This window comes from Eurytemora carolleeae, unplaced genomic scaffold (genome assembly GCF_000591075.1).
Source record: "Eurytemora carolleeae unplaced genomic scaffold, Eaff_2.0 scaffold671, whole genome shotgun sequence".
NCBI lineage: Eukaryota > Metazoa > Arthropoda > Copepoda > Calanoida > Temoridae > Eurytemora > Eurytemora carolleeae.
The window spans coordinates 155,013-172,112 of record NW_019396560.1 but is presented as its reverse complement, the minus strand read 5'-3'; the positions used below and the strand labels follow the sequence as shown (position 1 = coordinate 172,112).

The window sequence follows — 17,100 nt, the reverse complement described above, 5'->3', positions numbered from 1 at the left end:
AACTTGGTTTTTTAAATTAAACTGAAAACCTCTAAAAGCTGTTAATTTTGAGGTCTATGTCAGTCAACCCATTTAGAAATGAACAATGAGCAATCTCAGTTTTAAATTTCTAACAAAGACCATCTTTACGATTTAATAAATGGAAGAGAAAGTGAACTGATAAATCTCTCTAAAAGTTGTGAAAAAAAAAACATTAAAGATTATTATATGACACAAATATTTAATTAGAATTCAAAATTTTACAATTGTCTTCCAGTTCTTATATCACCAAAGGAAGCGAAAATAAATTTGAAAAAATCTTTTTCTTTGATTTTTTCACAGAAATAATTTAAATCTTTTAATCTTCCAAATAATTTGCAGTACATATTGATATGTAAACAAACAATTTCTACAATTATACAGATTTATTTTGAATAAATATAGATATTTGAATTCGTCTGAATCCTTTTAATCGAGAGAAGCATAAAGTGAGAAAAAAATTCGCGAAACCATCTAAAAAGATGTAAATGATGAAATTAATTAATATGTTCCAAATATCGTACATAGTCAATTTTTAATTTGAAAGACGTAAAACTAAAGTAGGTTTAATTTTTGAGGTAGTAAATCAACATTTTTGTATTCTAGTTTTTCTTATTTGATTGCAAACCCTTCTTGTTTTTATATAAATTTGAATCCAATTTTGGGCTTTTGCTTTATTTGAAGTCAGGATAAAGTAGCACAAGGTAATTGAAGTATGTAGTTCCTTAATATATGCCAAATATAATATATGCCAAATATAATATATGCCTAATATAATATATGCCAAATAATAAAAATGTTTTGAATTTACAGTTCGCCGAGATCCAATCCTGTATAATATTAAGTTAAAATTAGAAATGCGTTAAACTTTGTCTTTTTTAATTTATCACAATTTTTTGGGGCAAAACACGTGATGGGATTGTTTACACACAGTTCAGCAATGTAGGTTGGTACCAAATATTTCAGTACATTTACACCTGTCTCAGACAAAGCAAATAGAAAAATATGTTAGAAAAAACATTTTATTCTATTCCAAGTTAGGATAATTTACAAACATCTATGATTTTTGGCTAAAATGCTTGAAACGAATTTGGCTCAATTTTCTATCTCAGCTCAGCAACTAGCGAGGATTGGCTCAATATTTTAGATTAGCTCAGTAACTAGCGAGGATTGGCTAAATATTCAAGCTTAGCTAATTAACTAGAGATGATTGGCTCAATATTCTAGCTAAGCTCATTAACTAGCGAGGATTGACTCAATATTATCGCTATGCTTAGTAACTAGCGAGGATTGACTCAATATCCTAGCTAAGCTCAGTAAATAACGAGGATTGACTCAATATTCTAGCTAAGCTCAGTAAATAACAAGGATTGGCTTAATATTCTAGCTAAGCTCAGTAACTTACGAGGATTGGCTCAATAATCTAGCTAAGCTGAGTAACTATAGCGAGAATTGGCTCAATATTCTAGCTTACTCAGCAACTAGCGAGGATTGGCTCAATATTCTAGCTTACTCAGGAACTAGCCAGGATTGGCTCAATATTCTAGCTTAGCTCAGGAACTAGCCAGGATTCGCTCAATATTCTTGCTACGCTGAGTAACTATATCGAGAGTTGACTCAATATTCTAATTAAGCCCAGTAACTAGCAAGGATTGGCTCAATTCTATAAGCTTTGCTTAGTAACTAGCGAGGATTGGCTCAATATCCTAGCTAAGCTCAGTAACCAGCGAGGATTGGCTCAATAATCTAGCTAAGCTGAGTAACTATAGCGAGAATTGGCTCAATATTCTAGCTAAGCACAGTAACAAGCGAGGATTGGCTCAATAATCTAGCTAAACTGAGTAACTATAGCGAGAATTGGCTAAATATTCTAGCTTACTCAGCAACTAGCGAGGATTGGCTCAATATTCTAGCTTAGCTCAGTAACTAGCGAGGATTGGCTCAATATTCTGGCTTACTCAGCAACTAGCGAGGATTGGCTCAATATTCTGGCTTACTCAGCAACTAGCGAGGATTGGCTCAATATTCTAGCTTAGCACAGTAACTAACGAGGATTGGCTCACTATTCTAGCTAAGCTCAGTAACTAGCGAAGATTGGCTCGGTGTTCTCGAATTATTCCATATATCTGCGAGCGCCAGTTCTCTCTTGATTTGAAGAGCTTTAAGCCTCTCATGCCTTAACATAAAAATATCAATTGAAATGAAAATCAGCTGTTTATAAGTTCGGTCCATTTACCAGCAAGCTTTTTATCAAAATTTGAACTACTAGGCTTTAAGGGCGCTTCTCGCCCATCTTCTATTTAAATTGTGAACATGTTCTTTTTGTTTAAATTTAAAACGAAGAAGAAAAAAATGTTGCGGATTTTTAAAAAAAAAATTCGCGGATTTTCAAGAATTTAAATTATTTTACAAAATTAAAAACCTTTAAAACACACTTTAAAATTAAACACTTTAAAATTTTTGTCATTCATAAACATTCCCTGTGGTCACGTGATGTCCCACAAAAACGTAAATTCTATGCTTTTTTTGTCGGCTTTTTTGTTTTATGAACGAACAACTATAACAGCTATACGCGAATTTACAAAGTGACTGTTCAAAGAGAATAGATTATATATTAGAGCGGAATTTAGACAATCCCTTGGTATGAATTTTGTCAGTCCCTTTCAGCCTGAAAGGGAGTTCAAAGTGTACAAATCATGTAAATGTTCACAAATTATATGCAGTAAAGTACATTAATATAGTATGTTTCCTAGACTATCCATTTCAATTTCGAAATTTTTAAAGCTGTTAAATAAACTTTATAAAATGAATTAGGTGAATAAAAAACATCATTTGATTTATAGTTATAGCGGAAAATCATCGTTTGTAAAGTGAAAGGCATAGAGTCTATGCATGAAATGATCATTGGTCAATTATGAAACCAGCCTATTTCATAATTTGGTTTTCTTTTAGTATTAATTTTAGATTTTCTATAAAATGATGTTCCAGGGCCCAGCACAAATATGTGAAGTACACCTACAGTATGAAAAAAGTGCAACAAAATGGCCGTTTTACACTTTTTTCTAGTAAATTCCCCTCTAATATATATTCTATTCTCTTTGTGATATCTAGATAGCGGATTGTCCAACCAAACAACAATTAAGAGACGACTTATAAGAGTTTCTTTGATCTCTGAGAACTATCTGATGGTTCTGAAAAAGCTTGACATTAGTTCAAAAGTTGCACAATCCGAACCAATACAAGGATGCCAGTCTAGTCTTTATCGTACCGGCCCGTCTATGGTGTACCCGGTATGCAGTTGACCCAACGCGTTTCATGCAACAGAATTAGACATCGTGAACAGTGATTTTATGCAACCTTAAAGCTTTAAAGTCGTCTATTAATTCCCATGTTTATTGGGACACCCTGTAGTGTGTTCTAGTTTGATCTCATTTGTTAACTAAGAATGATGCTAAAATTGGACGTGTAGACAATTTTGATTCTATTTAATAATTTATAATCTGAAGAGTTCTTTACTTCACCGGCAAATTTTAAATTGCAAGTAGCGACCCCTAGATAAATTAGACTAGATAGCTCATGTCGTCAGCTGAAACTGAAAATATGAATTTACACTATAGTAGCGACCCCTAGATAAATTAGACTAGATAGCTCATGTCGTCAGCTGAAACTGAAAATATGAATTTACACTATAGTAGCGACCCCTAGATAAATTAGACTAGATAGCTCATGTCGTTAGCTGAAACTGAAAATATGAAATTAGCACTATAGAGGTTAATCCATATTTATCCATATTTAGCTTGCATGAGCAATATAGTCTATATGTATTCAGGAACAGACCACATTTTGAAAATGAGGACATATGGCATGAAGTATCCGGGCACTTGATGATTATTGTTTCAAAAATTCCACCTGTAAAATTAAGTTGACGAATAAATGCCGAAAATGTCGTCTAAAATAAAAAGACGACCTTAAAAGGATTCTCTCCAGTATCCTGTTTGCGTGGGATAAACCCCATCTTACAATATTGAGGTTGAAAAAATACAATTTATGATTAATTTCGAAGAGTTGCGATTTAGGTAATATTCTGTAAAATAAAAAGATGGCTTACTCTTCAAAATGAAGATCTCGTTTAACGTTTAGAGTTGACCAGGCATCATTGTCTCCCAATACAGAACTTGTTCTTCGCCTAGAATATATAAACATTACGTGCCCTTGCCGCGATAAAATACAAGAAGAGAGAGATTAGAATATATTTCAGGGTTAGGACAGGCTAGGGGGCCGAGCACAGCGGCTTTAGCAGACTCTTTCTCTCTGTCTTGAATTCAACGCGGCATGTGCGCGTAACTTCCTTGTGATCCTGCCTAAACTTTATTCTAATATAAAATGTCGCCTTCTTTCTCATTCAACGAACAACAAGGTTACTTACAGTGAAACCCTTAATAAAGACATTGACAGAATTTATCAAATGTCGTATTCTTCCCTTTCTGATAATGGAATGCTGCAGATATTTAGCTCTTTAATTAAATGATTATATGGAGATCTTTAAAACTGTTCTCGCATATTCCTAGGTATTTATTTATTTTCATAAATACTGAAATTTACGTAATATAGTATAAATTCAAGACGACATTTAATAAATTCTTCCGATGTATTCGTTATTAAGGGTTTCACTGTACAAAAAAATAAAACTTTTAAGACTACCTGAAACTTTCAATATGGAGGATAAATTGTTATTAAATGTATTATTTTATAACGTTATAGGATTTCGATCATCATGTCTTCTTAAATTTGAAATCTATTTCGAAATCTGTTATAGTTTTACTTGTATATGTATTTTTTAATCTGATCTTACACAGTTTAGACTTTATTGGTCGCCAGATGTAAACTGGTTTTTTCTTTCATATAACTTTAAATATCTACACATTTACAAGATTATATTAAAAAACCATTATCTGATCTTGATATACGAATTTTAGATTAGTTATTAAAGGCTCAATTTTTTAGGGACATATACCTACATATACATTTTTTTAATTTTCCCAAAAAGTGGTATAAACATATTTTAATATATTTTATGTATGATTATTAATATAATGCCCCACCCCACTCCCATCCCATCTTTCATGCAATATTTGTATTCAAAATTTTTTCATATTTAAGAATAAAGAAGTTATAATGTTTTTTGTTTATTATTAATATTAAAAGTACGTATAGGAATTAGAGAAAGCTTGCTTCAAATATTATAATTGTTGCTTGCGTGGGAAGCAGGAGAGGGTTTTCCCCGCTTTCATTCTTGATTCTTCATTAAGAAATACTAAAGTTTTAAAGGATTACTCACTAAGACATAATTACTTAAGCCTTAAGGACTTAAATACTTAAGCCTTAAAGGTTACTCACAAAGACTTAAATACCTAAACCTTAAAGATTACTCACAAAGACTGAAATACTTAAACCTTAAAGATTACTCACAATTAGACTTAAATACTTAAACCTTAAAGATTACTCACAAAGACCTCAATACTTTAGCCTAAAAGATTACTCACTAGGACTTAAATACTGAAGCCTTAAAGGGTTACTCAAAAAGACTAAAATACTTAAACCTTAAAGATTACTCACAATTAGACTTACCTTACTCATCCAGACTTAAATACTTAAGAGGGTTACTCAAACAAGACTTAAATACTTAAACCTTAAAGGGTTACTCATCAAGACTTAAATACTTAAACCTTAAAGAGTTACTCACAAAGACTTAAATACTTAAACCTTAAGAGTTACTCACAAAGACTTAAATACTTAAACCTTAAAAAGTTATTAAAAAAAACTTAAATGCTTAAGCCTTAAAGAGCTATTAACAAGACTTAGATACTTAAGCCTTAAAGGGTTACTCAAACAAAACTGAAATATACTTAAGCCTTAAAGACTTAAATCATAATAACTTTTGAATCAAGATGATTATAAATTAAACACGAAAATAACGAATTGACAAAAAAGGAGGAAAAAATATTTTTTGGCAGATCACTGCATGCAGCTTTATTTTTTCTAGAAACAAAAATATTTTTAATGATTTTTCAACGATTTTCAAGATTGAAGAATAAACTTTAAGTTGTTTTATGAAAATATTCTAAAAAAATAATAGCATACATATTTTTGAGTACGCTTTTGTTGTTACCATGTGATGATCGTTTACAAGAAAATATTGTTTTTTTTCATCCAAAATCCGTTTTTTCCATGTTTGCTTAATCATACTATACAGCAAATGAAAACCCAACCTGATAAAAGCAGAAAGTGTTTCTCTTTTTCTCTTCTCTTTTTTCCTCCTGGCATGGGTATCCATATTTAATCAAATACAACAGTAATCTTTTACAACAATTCTTCTTAAAATCATAGTTTCTAAAATTCCTCTAAACCCCGAAATAAAATCTAAAATGGAGATTAAAAAGAATAAAAATGGAAGACGCATGGATCCTTTCCTGCAAGTGATCCAACAACAACAACAGCAAGGACACACGCAGCAATCATCAGCGGCATTTTCCTCAGCAGTATTTTGGTCTATCTCAGCCTAGAAGGAAAACATTTCAATCCAACTATTCAAAATAACATTTTTTGACCAATCCTTACTTTAGTTGAATGGTGGATTTCCCTTAAAAAAACTAGGTTTGCAATTTTGTTTACTTCACTCGGTTTCCTTGAAAATTTAACCCATTGTTGCGTAAGAATTACTGCAATAAAGAACTTTCTAAAATGGAAAAATCGTAACATACAGTGATAACTATAAAGCTGTAAAATAGGAAGACGACATTCTATAAATCTTGAGTGTAGTTGTAGTTGTTACACAGAAAATAGTTTTACTTATAACTGATTGAATCACTTATTAAGTCAAATGGGTCTGTTTACACTGCACAATCGCTGTGTCTTATGTTTTTTAGACTATTTATAATTTGCGCCTAAAAGTAGTCTTCCTATTCCAAAGTTTTCTGGTTATCACTGTATTTTTGTTTGATACATAAGTATTGTAGTTATACTTAAATTCATTATTTATATAGTTTATAATACTTCATGTAATATATATGAAATAAAATATCAATACAAATATGAAAAAATCCTTTTCACAATTTGTTAGAGGGGACCGGAAGATATATATTAATAGCTCTTGACAGAATCCAAAGAAGCTACTGATAGAAGGTGAGCTGCCCTGACAGAGCTTTTAGTTAGTAAAAAAAGCATAAAACTAGGCTTGACATGATTTAATAGTTGATATAAAATACAGAGAATATGTTCAAAACAATTTTAATTGCCAAGATGATATGAGGTCCTACTAGTATTTATTAAAATTATGATTTATTTAGTTTACCTGAATCCTGTCTGAGGGTTTCTTCTCCTCAACATCAACTAGGGTTTCGTTTGGTTCATCAGCTGCTTTGTCGGCTGTTTCATCTGCTGCTTTTTTAGCTATTTTATCAGCTGCCTTTTCATCTTGATCTTCAGCTACCTTACCAGGTTCGTCTTTACCTTTCTTGCCTTTATTTTCAGCTTTTTCCTCAGGTTTCCCCTCTCCTTCCTCTGCTGGTTCCTCTGTAGCAGCTGCTGTACAAATAAACACTTTTAATAATTCTTACTAGGTCCGAATAAATGTAATGTGTGATGCTGATTGGATAGAAAAAATGAAAGAAGAATTGAATTTTAACTGAATAGCTAAAACCTGAAAGATAAGAATTAAGTTAAAATTTTATTTGGCTCTAACAAATTTAAGTTGGATACACAGAGAGAAAATGCTATTTTACAATATGTAATTTGAAGAAAAGTGTTCCTTTTTTGTCAAGCTTATGCAACGGAATTAGAGATGCTTTTTTCATTTTATTCGTTCATTATTTGTCAATGACCCATTTCGTTCATTCTTTTCAATTGTTAAAAAAATGATTTTAATTTTTTATCTATTTCATTTGTCTTCTCACTGCAGTAAAATCGTTTGTTCAGTAAAATATCTCATTCAGAAAAATCGTTCATTCTAAAGAACCTTTCTTTCAATTAGAAAAAATCGTTTTTTTTCAGAAGTTAAAAAAATGTTCGTTCAGTATTAAAACTCTCCATTTTTTCAAAATCTTTCGGAAAATTCGTTCGTTTAGTAAAAAACGATTGTTGTTCAAGATTGTTCAAATCATTTTAAATCATTGGTTTAATTTTTTTTTCGTTTTTAAAAATAATCGTTTTTTAATTTCTGTTAACGATCCAAGCCGTTTTTTTCTTCAAAACGACACATTCGTATCGTAGTTGAAAAGTTTCGTTCATTCTCAAAAGTTTCGTTATTTCACATCCATCTCTAATTGGAACCAAATAATAGTGGTTGTAGTATTAGTTCAAGTTATTACTAAAAGACCACGCTATGAAAAGTTATCTGCCGTATGAAAACAACAACTGTTATCCGCTTTTTTCATTGTATTTTATCGTCTAAACTTTGGAAAAATTGTCATAGTATAAATGATAGCAACCTTATAGAGCATTCACATGTAAACCTTAAAGAAAACGAAACCTTAAATGTTTTAAAAACCGGACTGAGACAATCCCCATTCAATTTCCTTAGAGCTAGAAATAATTACAGCTGAAAACTTTTGTATTTGTTTGCCAGAAATCCCGATCGTTTTATCTCAATATTCACTGTGGGCAATTTTGATTTGAGGATCAATGCTTAATTTCTTCATTCCAGTTATTCCCCCAAGGTACGGTTGCCATGCATGCATGCGGGATATTTAATCAAGATTAAATTAATCTGCAGATTAAAAAAGATCGTGATCAAGCATGCTTGATCTCGATATTCACAATACAAGTTTCCAGCTCTGGTTATTCTGTTACTCTCCCCCTTTTTCATTTTTCTCACACTCTTCATCAAAGCTTTCAAAGTTAATATTGTGAATCGGGCATGCCACTTTAAAACTGAAGAGTAACTTGAAATTACGTCAACTGTCCCTTTAAGAAATACATATAAATCTGCAGAATCTGTCCCTTTAAGAAATACATATAAATCTGCAGAATCTGTCCCTTTCAGAAATATATATAAATCTGCAGAAACTGTCCCTTTAAGAAATACATATAAATCTACAGAAACTGTCCCTTTAAGAAATACATATAAATCTGCAGAATCTGTCCCTTTAAAGAATACATATAAATCTGCAGAATCTGTCCCTTTAAGAAATGCATATAAATCTGCAGAATCTGTCCCTTTAAGAAATACATATAAATCTACAGAAACTGTCCCTTTAAAGAATACATATAAATCAGAATCTGTCCCTTTAAGAAATGCATATAAATCTGCAGAATCTGTCCCTTTAAGAAAAACATATAAATCTGCAGAATCTGTCCCTTTAAGAAATACATATAAATCTGCAGAATCTGTCCCTTTAAGGAAAACATATAAATCTGCAGAATCTGTCCCTTTAAGAAATGCATATAAATCTGCAGAATCTGTCCCTTTAAGGAATACATAAAAATCTGCAGAATCTGTCCCTTTAAGAAATGCATATAAATCTACAGAATCTGTCCCTTTAAGGAATACATATAAATCTGCAGAATCTTTCCCTTTCAGGAATACATATAAATCTGCAGAATTATTCTCTTTAAGAAATTCATATAAATCTGCAGAATCTGTCCCTTTAAGAAATACATATAAATCTGCAGAATCTGTCCCTTTAAGAAATACATATAAATCTGCAGAATTATTCTCTTTAAGAAATACGTGTATAAATCTGCAGAATCTGTCCCTTTAAGAAATACATATAAATCTGCAGAATCTGTCCCTTTAAGAAATACATATAAATCTACAGATCTGTCCCTTTAAGAAAAACATATAAATCTGCAGATTCCGTCCCTTTAAGAAATACATAGAAATATTCAGAATCTGTCCTTTTAAGAAATACATATGAATCTGCAGAAAATATCCTTTTAAGAAATATATATAAATCTGCAGAAAATGTCCTTTTAAGAAATACATATAAATCTGCAGAATCTGTCCCTTTAAGAAATAAGTATTAATCTGCGGAATCCTTACTAAAGTCTGAACCTTTTTTCGGGTTACCAAATCATTTTTTAAATTATATAGAAAATAAAATGTTCCAGTAATACCTTTTTTCTTCTTAGGTGCCATTTTTTATTATCTTTTCTGAAAAAAAGTTAAACATTATTTATTCTCAAAGAGAATAGAATATATTTTAGAGTGGAATTTAGAGAATCTCTCGGTATGAATTTTTCAGTCCCTTTCAGTCTGAAACGGAGTTCAAAGTGTACAAATCATGTAAATGTTCACAAATTATATGCAGTAGAGTACATTAATACAGTATGTTCCCTAGACTTTCCATTTCAATTTCGAATTTTTTAAAGCTGTTAAATAAACTTTACAATGAATTAGGTGAATAAAAAATATCATTTGATTCATAGTTATAACGGAAAATCATCGTTTGTAAAATGAAATGCATAGAGTCTATGTGAAATGATCATTGGTCAATTATGAAACCAGCCTATTTCATAATTTGATTTTCTTTTAATATTAATATTAGATTTTCTATAAAATGATATTCCAGGGCCCAAAAGGTTATATAACATAAATATGTGAAGTACACCTGCAGTATGGAAACAGTACAACAAAACGGCCGTTTTACACTTTTTTCTAGTAAATTCCACTCTAATATATATTCTATTCTCTTTGTTTATTCTACAAATTATTTCAACTTTTAAAAAGTTTAGATTTCTTTAATCAGCTATTTCCTATTTAATTGATATAACTTACACCTGCTAAATACAAACCCATCGTTATCAGAAATAAATAAATCAATTAATCAATGATTTTACTATTCACTGATAGAGATAATGTTTTATTCTTATACGTGCTTTCTCTATTTGCGTCCACCTTGTATACAGCAGGAAGGAAGGCACTTAATTAGTTTGACAACTGTTAACAATTTGGTTTTTATATTTATATCCATGCATTTTTATAATAAACTAGCTTGGGAACTCGGCGTGCCCAGTCTCAAATCTCCCAAAAACCGGCTTAAATCTTGAAAATGGAATACAATCTAAAGTGGAACCGACCATATTTGAGCCGCAGCTTAAATTTAAGCCGCGGCTCAAATTCTTAAAATTCAGCCTCAGGTTACTTAAAGTTACTCTTACTCTGGACGTTTATCTGCACTTGGTCTTAAATCATGATTGTTGCTATTTTCCCCTACAGAGGTCGATCCACGCAACATAGAATATTAAAACCATACTAAAAACATTCTTGCGGTTCTACAGAATGTCCCAATTTGAATTTGAAGCAAATCGGTGAAGGGGTTCCTGAGTTATGATAGGATATGCAAACAAACAGAGATTACAACTTTCTATGTATAGATAGTAGATACGGCATATTCTGAAAACAAAATTCTTGCACTAAAAACATTTGATAATGTAACCCCATTGTCTCATTGTGTCTTTCCTTTTTGTTCCTTCTCGAAGTTTAAATAAAGAAGTATTTGAACCACGTAAACACGTAGACCGTAGACGTAATTAAATCGCTACTTTTGTTTTGATGTATAAAAATTAGATTTGAATACTTGGATTAAACTGAAAGCAAAACCAAGGTTTATTATTGAAACAGGACTGCAAATATTGTTTTATGAGACCAATTGTTTATAATAAAACCTGCACAGCTATAGTAAATACTTTTTTAAATTTTGCAAATTAAAATGTTTATAGTAAACAAGTTTTAATTATAAAATATCCAAGGTTGTTTTTTAATTTAGTTTGAACAAATTTTATAAAGCTTTTGTTTAAATAGTTTTTAAAGTTTTTTTTGTAAATATTGAATTTTAAATAGAAAAAAAATTTATTTCAAGTTTTGATGTTTATTGACAAAATGCTTAGGAATAGGAAATCTTTGTTTAACAAAATATTTGTATTTACACTTCAAATAAATACGTTAAGTTAACGTACAAACAATATTTATTTGATAAACTAAAAAATATTTTGACGACAAAAAATTAAATTAAAAATTAGAAATAATATAAAGATACTTTTTCTAGATAAATGATAATTGTTTTTTTTGCTACTATTTGTAATAAACTAAAAAATATAATGATAAGTGTACTATTATTATTTAAATTTATACAGATTTCGTTACAAATTTTGATTAATTTTTAACTTTAGGTTTGACATAAAACAGAAGAATTAATGTTTTTTACAATGTCAATAATTTTTAGGAAACTAATTTACTAAAATTTAAAATCTAGACAAGTATTCTCAGATAGACTATTCGTTTGAAAACAAAACTTTTTCACTTATATTGAACTAGCCAAACCCCTCAGAGTTTTATCTACTGAACAAAAACGCTCAGAGCTTAAAAAAGAAGTTTCAGAATTATATTCAAATAATAAGAACGCTCAGAGTTAAAAGGAGTTTCAGAGTTATATTACTCAGAGTTCTCAGAGAAAAGGATTTCAGAGTTATATTCGGTGAACATTAAGGTTCAGAGTTATATTTGGTGAACATTTAGGTTCAGAGTTATATTTGGTGAACATAAAGGTTCAGAGTTATATTCAAGTAACAAGAACGCTACGAAAGCTTCTAAAGAAAGCTCAGAATTGTATTATAAGATAGAGCTTTCAGATTTATGTTTGATTTAAAAGAACGCTTAGATTCTAAGAGTGACGTTTAATTCATTAAAACTATCATATTCATCAGTAGTCAATCATATTTCTAAGTTTTTTTCAGAGTTAATTTTAATCTATTCCCTGGAATAAAATTTTGATAGTTTTTTAATCAATTTTGAAGGAGATTCGTGAAATTAAAATAGATAAAATGTAACTATCCAGGTTTAGTTACCTGGAACTATCTGAGCTATACATATAAATATTTAATCGACTAAAACTCTGAGAGAAAAGTATATTATCTGCAGAACTCTCGGAGCCGCATATTTCATTTAACTAGAACTCTCCGAGTTATGTTTAACTCCTCGACCAGAGTCAGAAACCGTGGCCGGTCGAAGATCATGTTCCGACTTCGATAGATCGATCTTCGATCTCCGTGTAGACGCCGATCTTGTCGCATGAACCTCCGAGAGTCGACTATCTATTTTCGACTCTGATTTCCAGTTTAACTTGGTCGTCTGCACAACCTGAAATAAGATTTAGAATTATCGGACCGAAAATGGATAAAATAAGAAATCGAGTTTTAACTCGAACAGAAACGATAATTGAACCTAATAAAAAACTAAAAATCGACTTAAAAGTTTTTATTTTTATGAACCGCTATTTTTAAAAATTGTCAGTTTATATATTTGTCCCTTGGTCAATATTTAATGAATTATTAATGGTCCTGGTGCAGAGGACTAATTAATTATTCACTAGAAACTTGTAATAAATTAGATTATTTAAACGAGAGAGATGTAGTTAAAGTTGTTATGACTGGTTCAACTGTTTCTCTAGTGCCCAAAAAAATTTACTTAAACAAAAAAGATTTGATCTGTGGGGCACTAGAAAAATAGTTGAAATATCCGTCAGAAGCTCAACTTCTTTCTGTTTTTTTAATAATTTCAAACTCAAAGGTCGGATTGTATGAATACTTAGAATTGGTTTAACCAGATTTGGATAAGTAGTTCAAAGCCTAGTTCAACTACTTCTTCCTATTAAAAAAATCCGACCTCTTTTTGAGCAAATTTTCATATGGTTGTACTTGATTTTTCTCCCCCCCCCCAATGCTGTTTTATGCATCTTCTGCGATAATAATCCATAGATATAATAATCTTAAAAGAAAAAAAAATTAAATATTTATCTCTTCGTTACAGACAGGGGGACAATAGGGATGCAATGAAAACAGAAGAAGGTTTAACAGGTCACGTGAATGAAAAGGTGCGTAAATTGTCAACTTTGTTACATTGCAACCCTGAAACCAGGGAGAATGTAACATTGCAACATTACATTCCTAGGGATGCAATGTAAATATCATGGATTCAGTAGCATACTAGTTGATAAACTTGTTTATTCAATATATACTGTATTCACTTTTAGAACCCGCTCAATAACTAAACGTTCAAAAACTTACATTTACCAAAACTGGTATTTTGTGGTAAAATTAATGTTTTTCTAGGACTATTTGGGTAAAACAACTCAATTCTCAAAGTTAAGACCTTTGCCCTAGTTTTTACATTCCTCAAGTTGAATTAGACTAAAAACAAGAATGACGCACGAAACATTTTTATTCAAATCTACATCGAAAAAACATGGATATTTATAATTTTGATGCATCGCAAAACTGACTTAATTGACATAATTGATACAATCCCAAAAATGTATACAATCCGTGAATTGAAGCAATCTTTAGGGTTGACATATTATCCCAATGATTTATAAATATCCTGCATTAATTGATATAAACTCAAAGATTTAAATAATCCCAAAGAGTAATACAATCCCAAGGATACAATCCCAAGGATACAATCCCAAGGATACAATCCCAAGGATACAATCCCAAGGATTAAATACAATCCCAAGGATTGATACCATCCCAAGGATTGAAACAATCCCAAAGATTGATACCATCCCAAGGATTGATACAATCCCAAGGATTGATACCATCCCAAGGATTGATACCATCCCAAGGATTGATACAATCCCATGGATGGATACAATCCCAAGGATTGATACAATCCCAAGGATTGATACCATCCCAAGGATTGATACCATCCAAAGGATTGATACAATCCCAAGGATTGATACAATCCCAAGGATTGATACAATCCCAAGGATTGATACCATCCCAAGGATTGATACCATCCCAAGGATTGATACAATCCCAAGGATTGATACAATCCCAAGGATTGATACAATCCCATGGATGGATACAATCCCAAGGATTGATACCATCCAAAGGATTGATACAATCCCAAGGATTGATACAATCCCATGGATGGATACAATCCCAAGGATTGATACCATCCCAAGGATTGATACAATCCCAAGGATTGATACAATCCCAAGGATTGATACAATCCCTAGGATTGATACAATCCCAAGGATTGATACCATCCCAAGGATTGATACCATCCCATGGATGGATACAATCCCAAGGATTGATACCATCCCAAGGATTGATACAATCCCAAGGATTGATACAATCCCAAGGATTGATACAATCCCAAGGATTGATACAATCCCAAGGATTGATACAATCACACTTAAAAACATTTATTTACTATTTTATTAAGAAATACAATTGTTTTGACTTTGTAATTCCAATACACTTTTATTTTCTTATTGATTTCCTATTAAATACTAAATGATAATTTGTAATAATTGTTTTCTTTTTGATGTTACGGTTTATTCCAAACCTAATGCTTTACTTTTATACAAATTACAATTTTCAGCTTTTTAAACTGATTTAAGTTAAAATAATGAAACCTCTGTCTTTATAACAACCCATAATCAAACTTCGGATTTGAATTATAATTTCACGATTAATCTGAAGAGTCGTTTATTTCAAGTATTAAAATTTTTGTCAAAATAACTTTTTTGTGATTTTGTTTTCTTGTGAGTTTAATGATGTTATCATTTTGGCAAATTTATGGGGGGGAGAATGATTAAATTTCTTTGATACAATTTTTTAATCTTATTTGATAAAACGATTTTTTATAAAATGCAGTGAAAAATGATTAAAAAAATATTTACTTTTTTTTTACAATTCTAAGAATTTTAGGAATTTTCATATTGTTATTTAAAATTATCTTTTAATATCTAAATATTTTGTTAAATTGAGTAAAATGTTTGTTTTTTTATTTGAATAAGAATCTAAATAATTAAACAAGAATACAGATGAACGACAAGACCAGCTGTCCAGATCAAAGAATAAAAAGTTTTAAAAAATATACGTGAAGCATTATTTTCACCTTTTTTTCTGGGGATTTAGAAGGTGCGTATCCGGGGTTGGTGCAGGATATCTTAGCTTCCGCTTGCCACTCTAACTTCCGGTGTTCAATTTTCTATATCGGAAAAAAGAAATTGTTAAATAAGTCTTGATAGTTTTCAGGAGGGGGAGATTTAACAGTTGTTAAAGGGACTGAGTGTGTAATTTCAAGTGAACCTCTTTACGAAGATGACAATACCCGATTCACCCTTTAAAGCTTTGTCTGATGATCAAGTATGAGAAAGAAAACAATGTATAGAATTTAAAAAACTGATTATTTTCAACAGCATGGTTGGGTTGCGGATTTTTACTGCTGGAAAACATGTATGAATTATCAAAACTAAACACTTTTAAACCTAGACAAGCGATCAAATCATCATTGATCAGATATAAAGGGTTTATCAGGACTAGGGTACTTGAAACCACGCTTACAGTCCCTTTCACATTTTTCCCCTGGTTTAAAAATGGTTGGTTGGTTGAAAGAATGTATTTAACATTGTTCCCTTGGTTTAAAAAAGGTTGGTTGGTTGAAAGAATGTATTTAACATTGTTCTCTTGGTTTAAAAAAGGTTGGTTGGTTGAAAGAATGTATTTAACATTGTTCCCTTGGTTTAACAAAGGTTGGTTGGTTGAAAGAATGTATTTAACATTGTTCCCTTGGTTTAACAAAGGTTGGTTGGTTGAAAGAATATATTTAACATTGTTCCCTTGGTTTAAAAAATGTTGGGTTGGTTGAAAGAATGTATTTAACATTGTTCCCTTGGTTTAAAAAATGTTGGGTTGGTTAAAAGAATGTTTTTAACATTGTTCCCTTGGTTTAAAAAAGTTGGGTTGGTTGAAAGAATGTATTGCATTTGTTTATATTCCTGAAGTACAGTGAATAATCTATTGACCTAGATTCCTTTTCATGCAATACAAGCAACTAGACACTTAATTAGTTTCAGGATCAATTATATTCAAGTCTAGGATCTAGTTTTTAATAATATAACTTGCACAACCTGCAGTCTGATACTGTTGTGACTTGTGTTCTGTATTCTGTATCCTGTATTCTTTATCCTGTATCCTGTATCTTGTATTCTATGCCTTGTATCCTGTTTCTTATATTCTATAGCCTGTATTCTGTATCCTGTATCCTGTATTCTATGCCCTGTATCCTGTTTCTTA

At 30.9% G+C, this 17,100-nt stretch overlaps 1 protein-coding gene and 1 long non-coding RNA gene across 2 annotated transcripts; both read right to left on the bottom strand.

The window, feature by feature from the left end:
- Positions 1–511: 511 nt before the first annotated feature.
- Positions 512–10,216, bottom strand: LOC111705514 (uncharacterized). The gene is made up of 6 exons (XM_023478093.1): positions 10,132–10,216; positions 7,370–7,602; positions 6,489–6,577; positions 6,288–6,335; positions 4,127–4,204; positions 512–2,194 (listed from the first exon to the last, which is right to left on the bottom strand). Exons 1-6 carry the CDS (start codon positions 10,151–10,153, stop codon positions 2,086–2,088), a joined length of 579 nt encoding a protein of 192 aa, XP_023333861.1. The 5' UTR covers positions 10,154–10,216; the 3' UTR covers positions 512–2,085.
- Positions 10,217–12,861: 2,645 nt separating this feature from the next.
- LOC111705512 (uncharacterized) lies at positions 12,862–16,013 on the bottom strand. The gene is made up of 2 exons (XR_002766024.1): positions 15,920–16,013; positions 12,862–13,153 (listed from the first exon to the last, which is right to left on the bottom strand). It is a non-coding gene; the product is annotated as an uncharacterized LOC111705512 (long non-coding RNA).
- Positions 16,014–17,100: the final 1,087 nt, after the last annotated feature.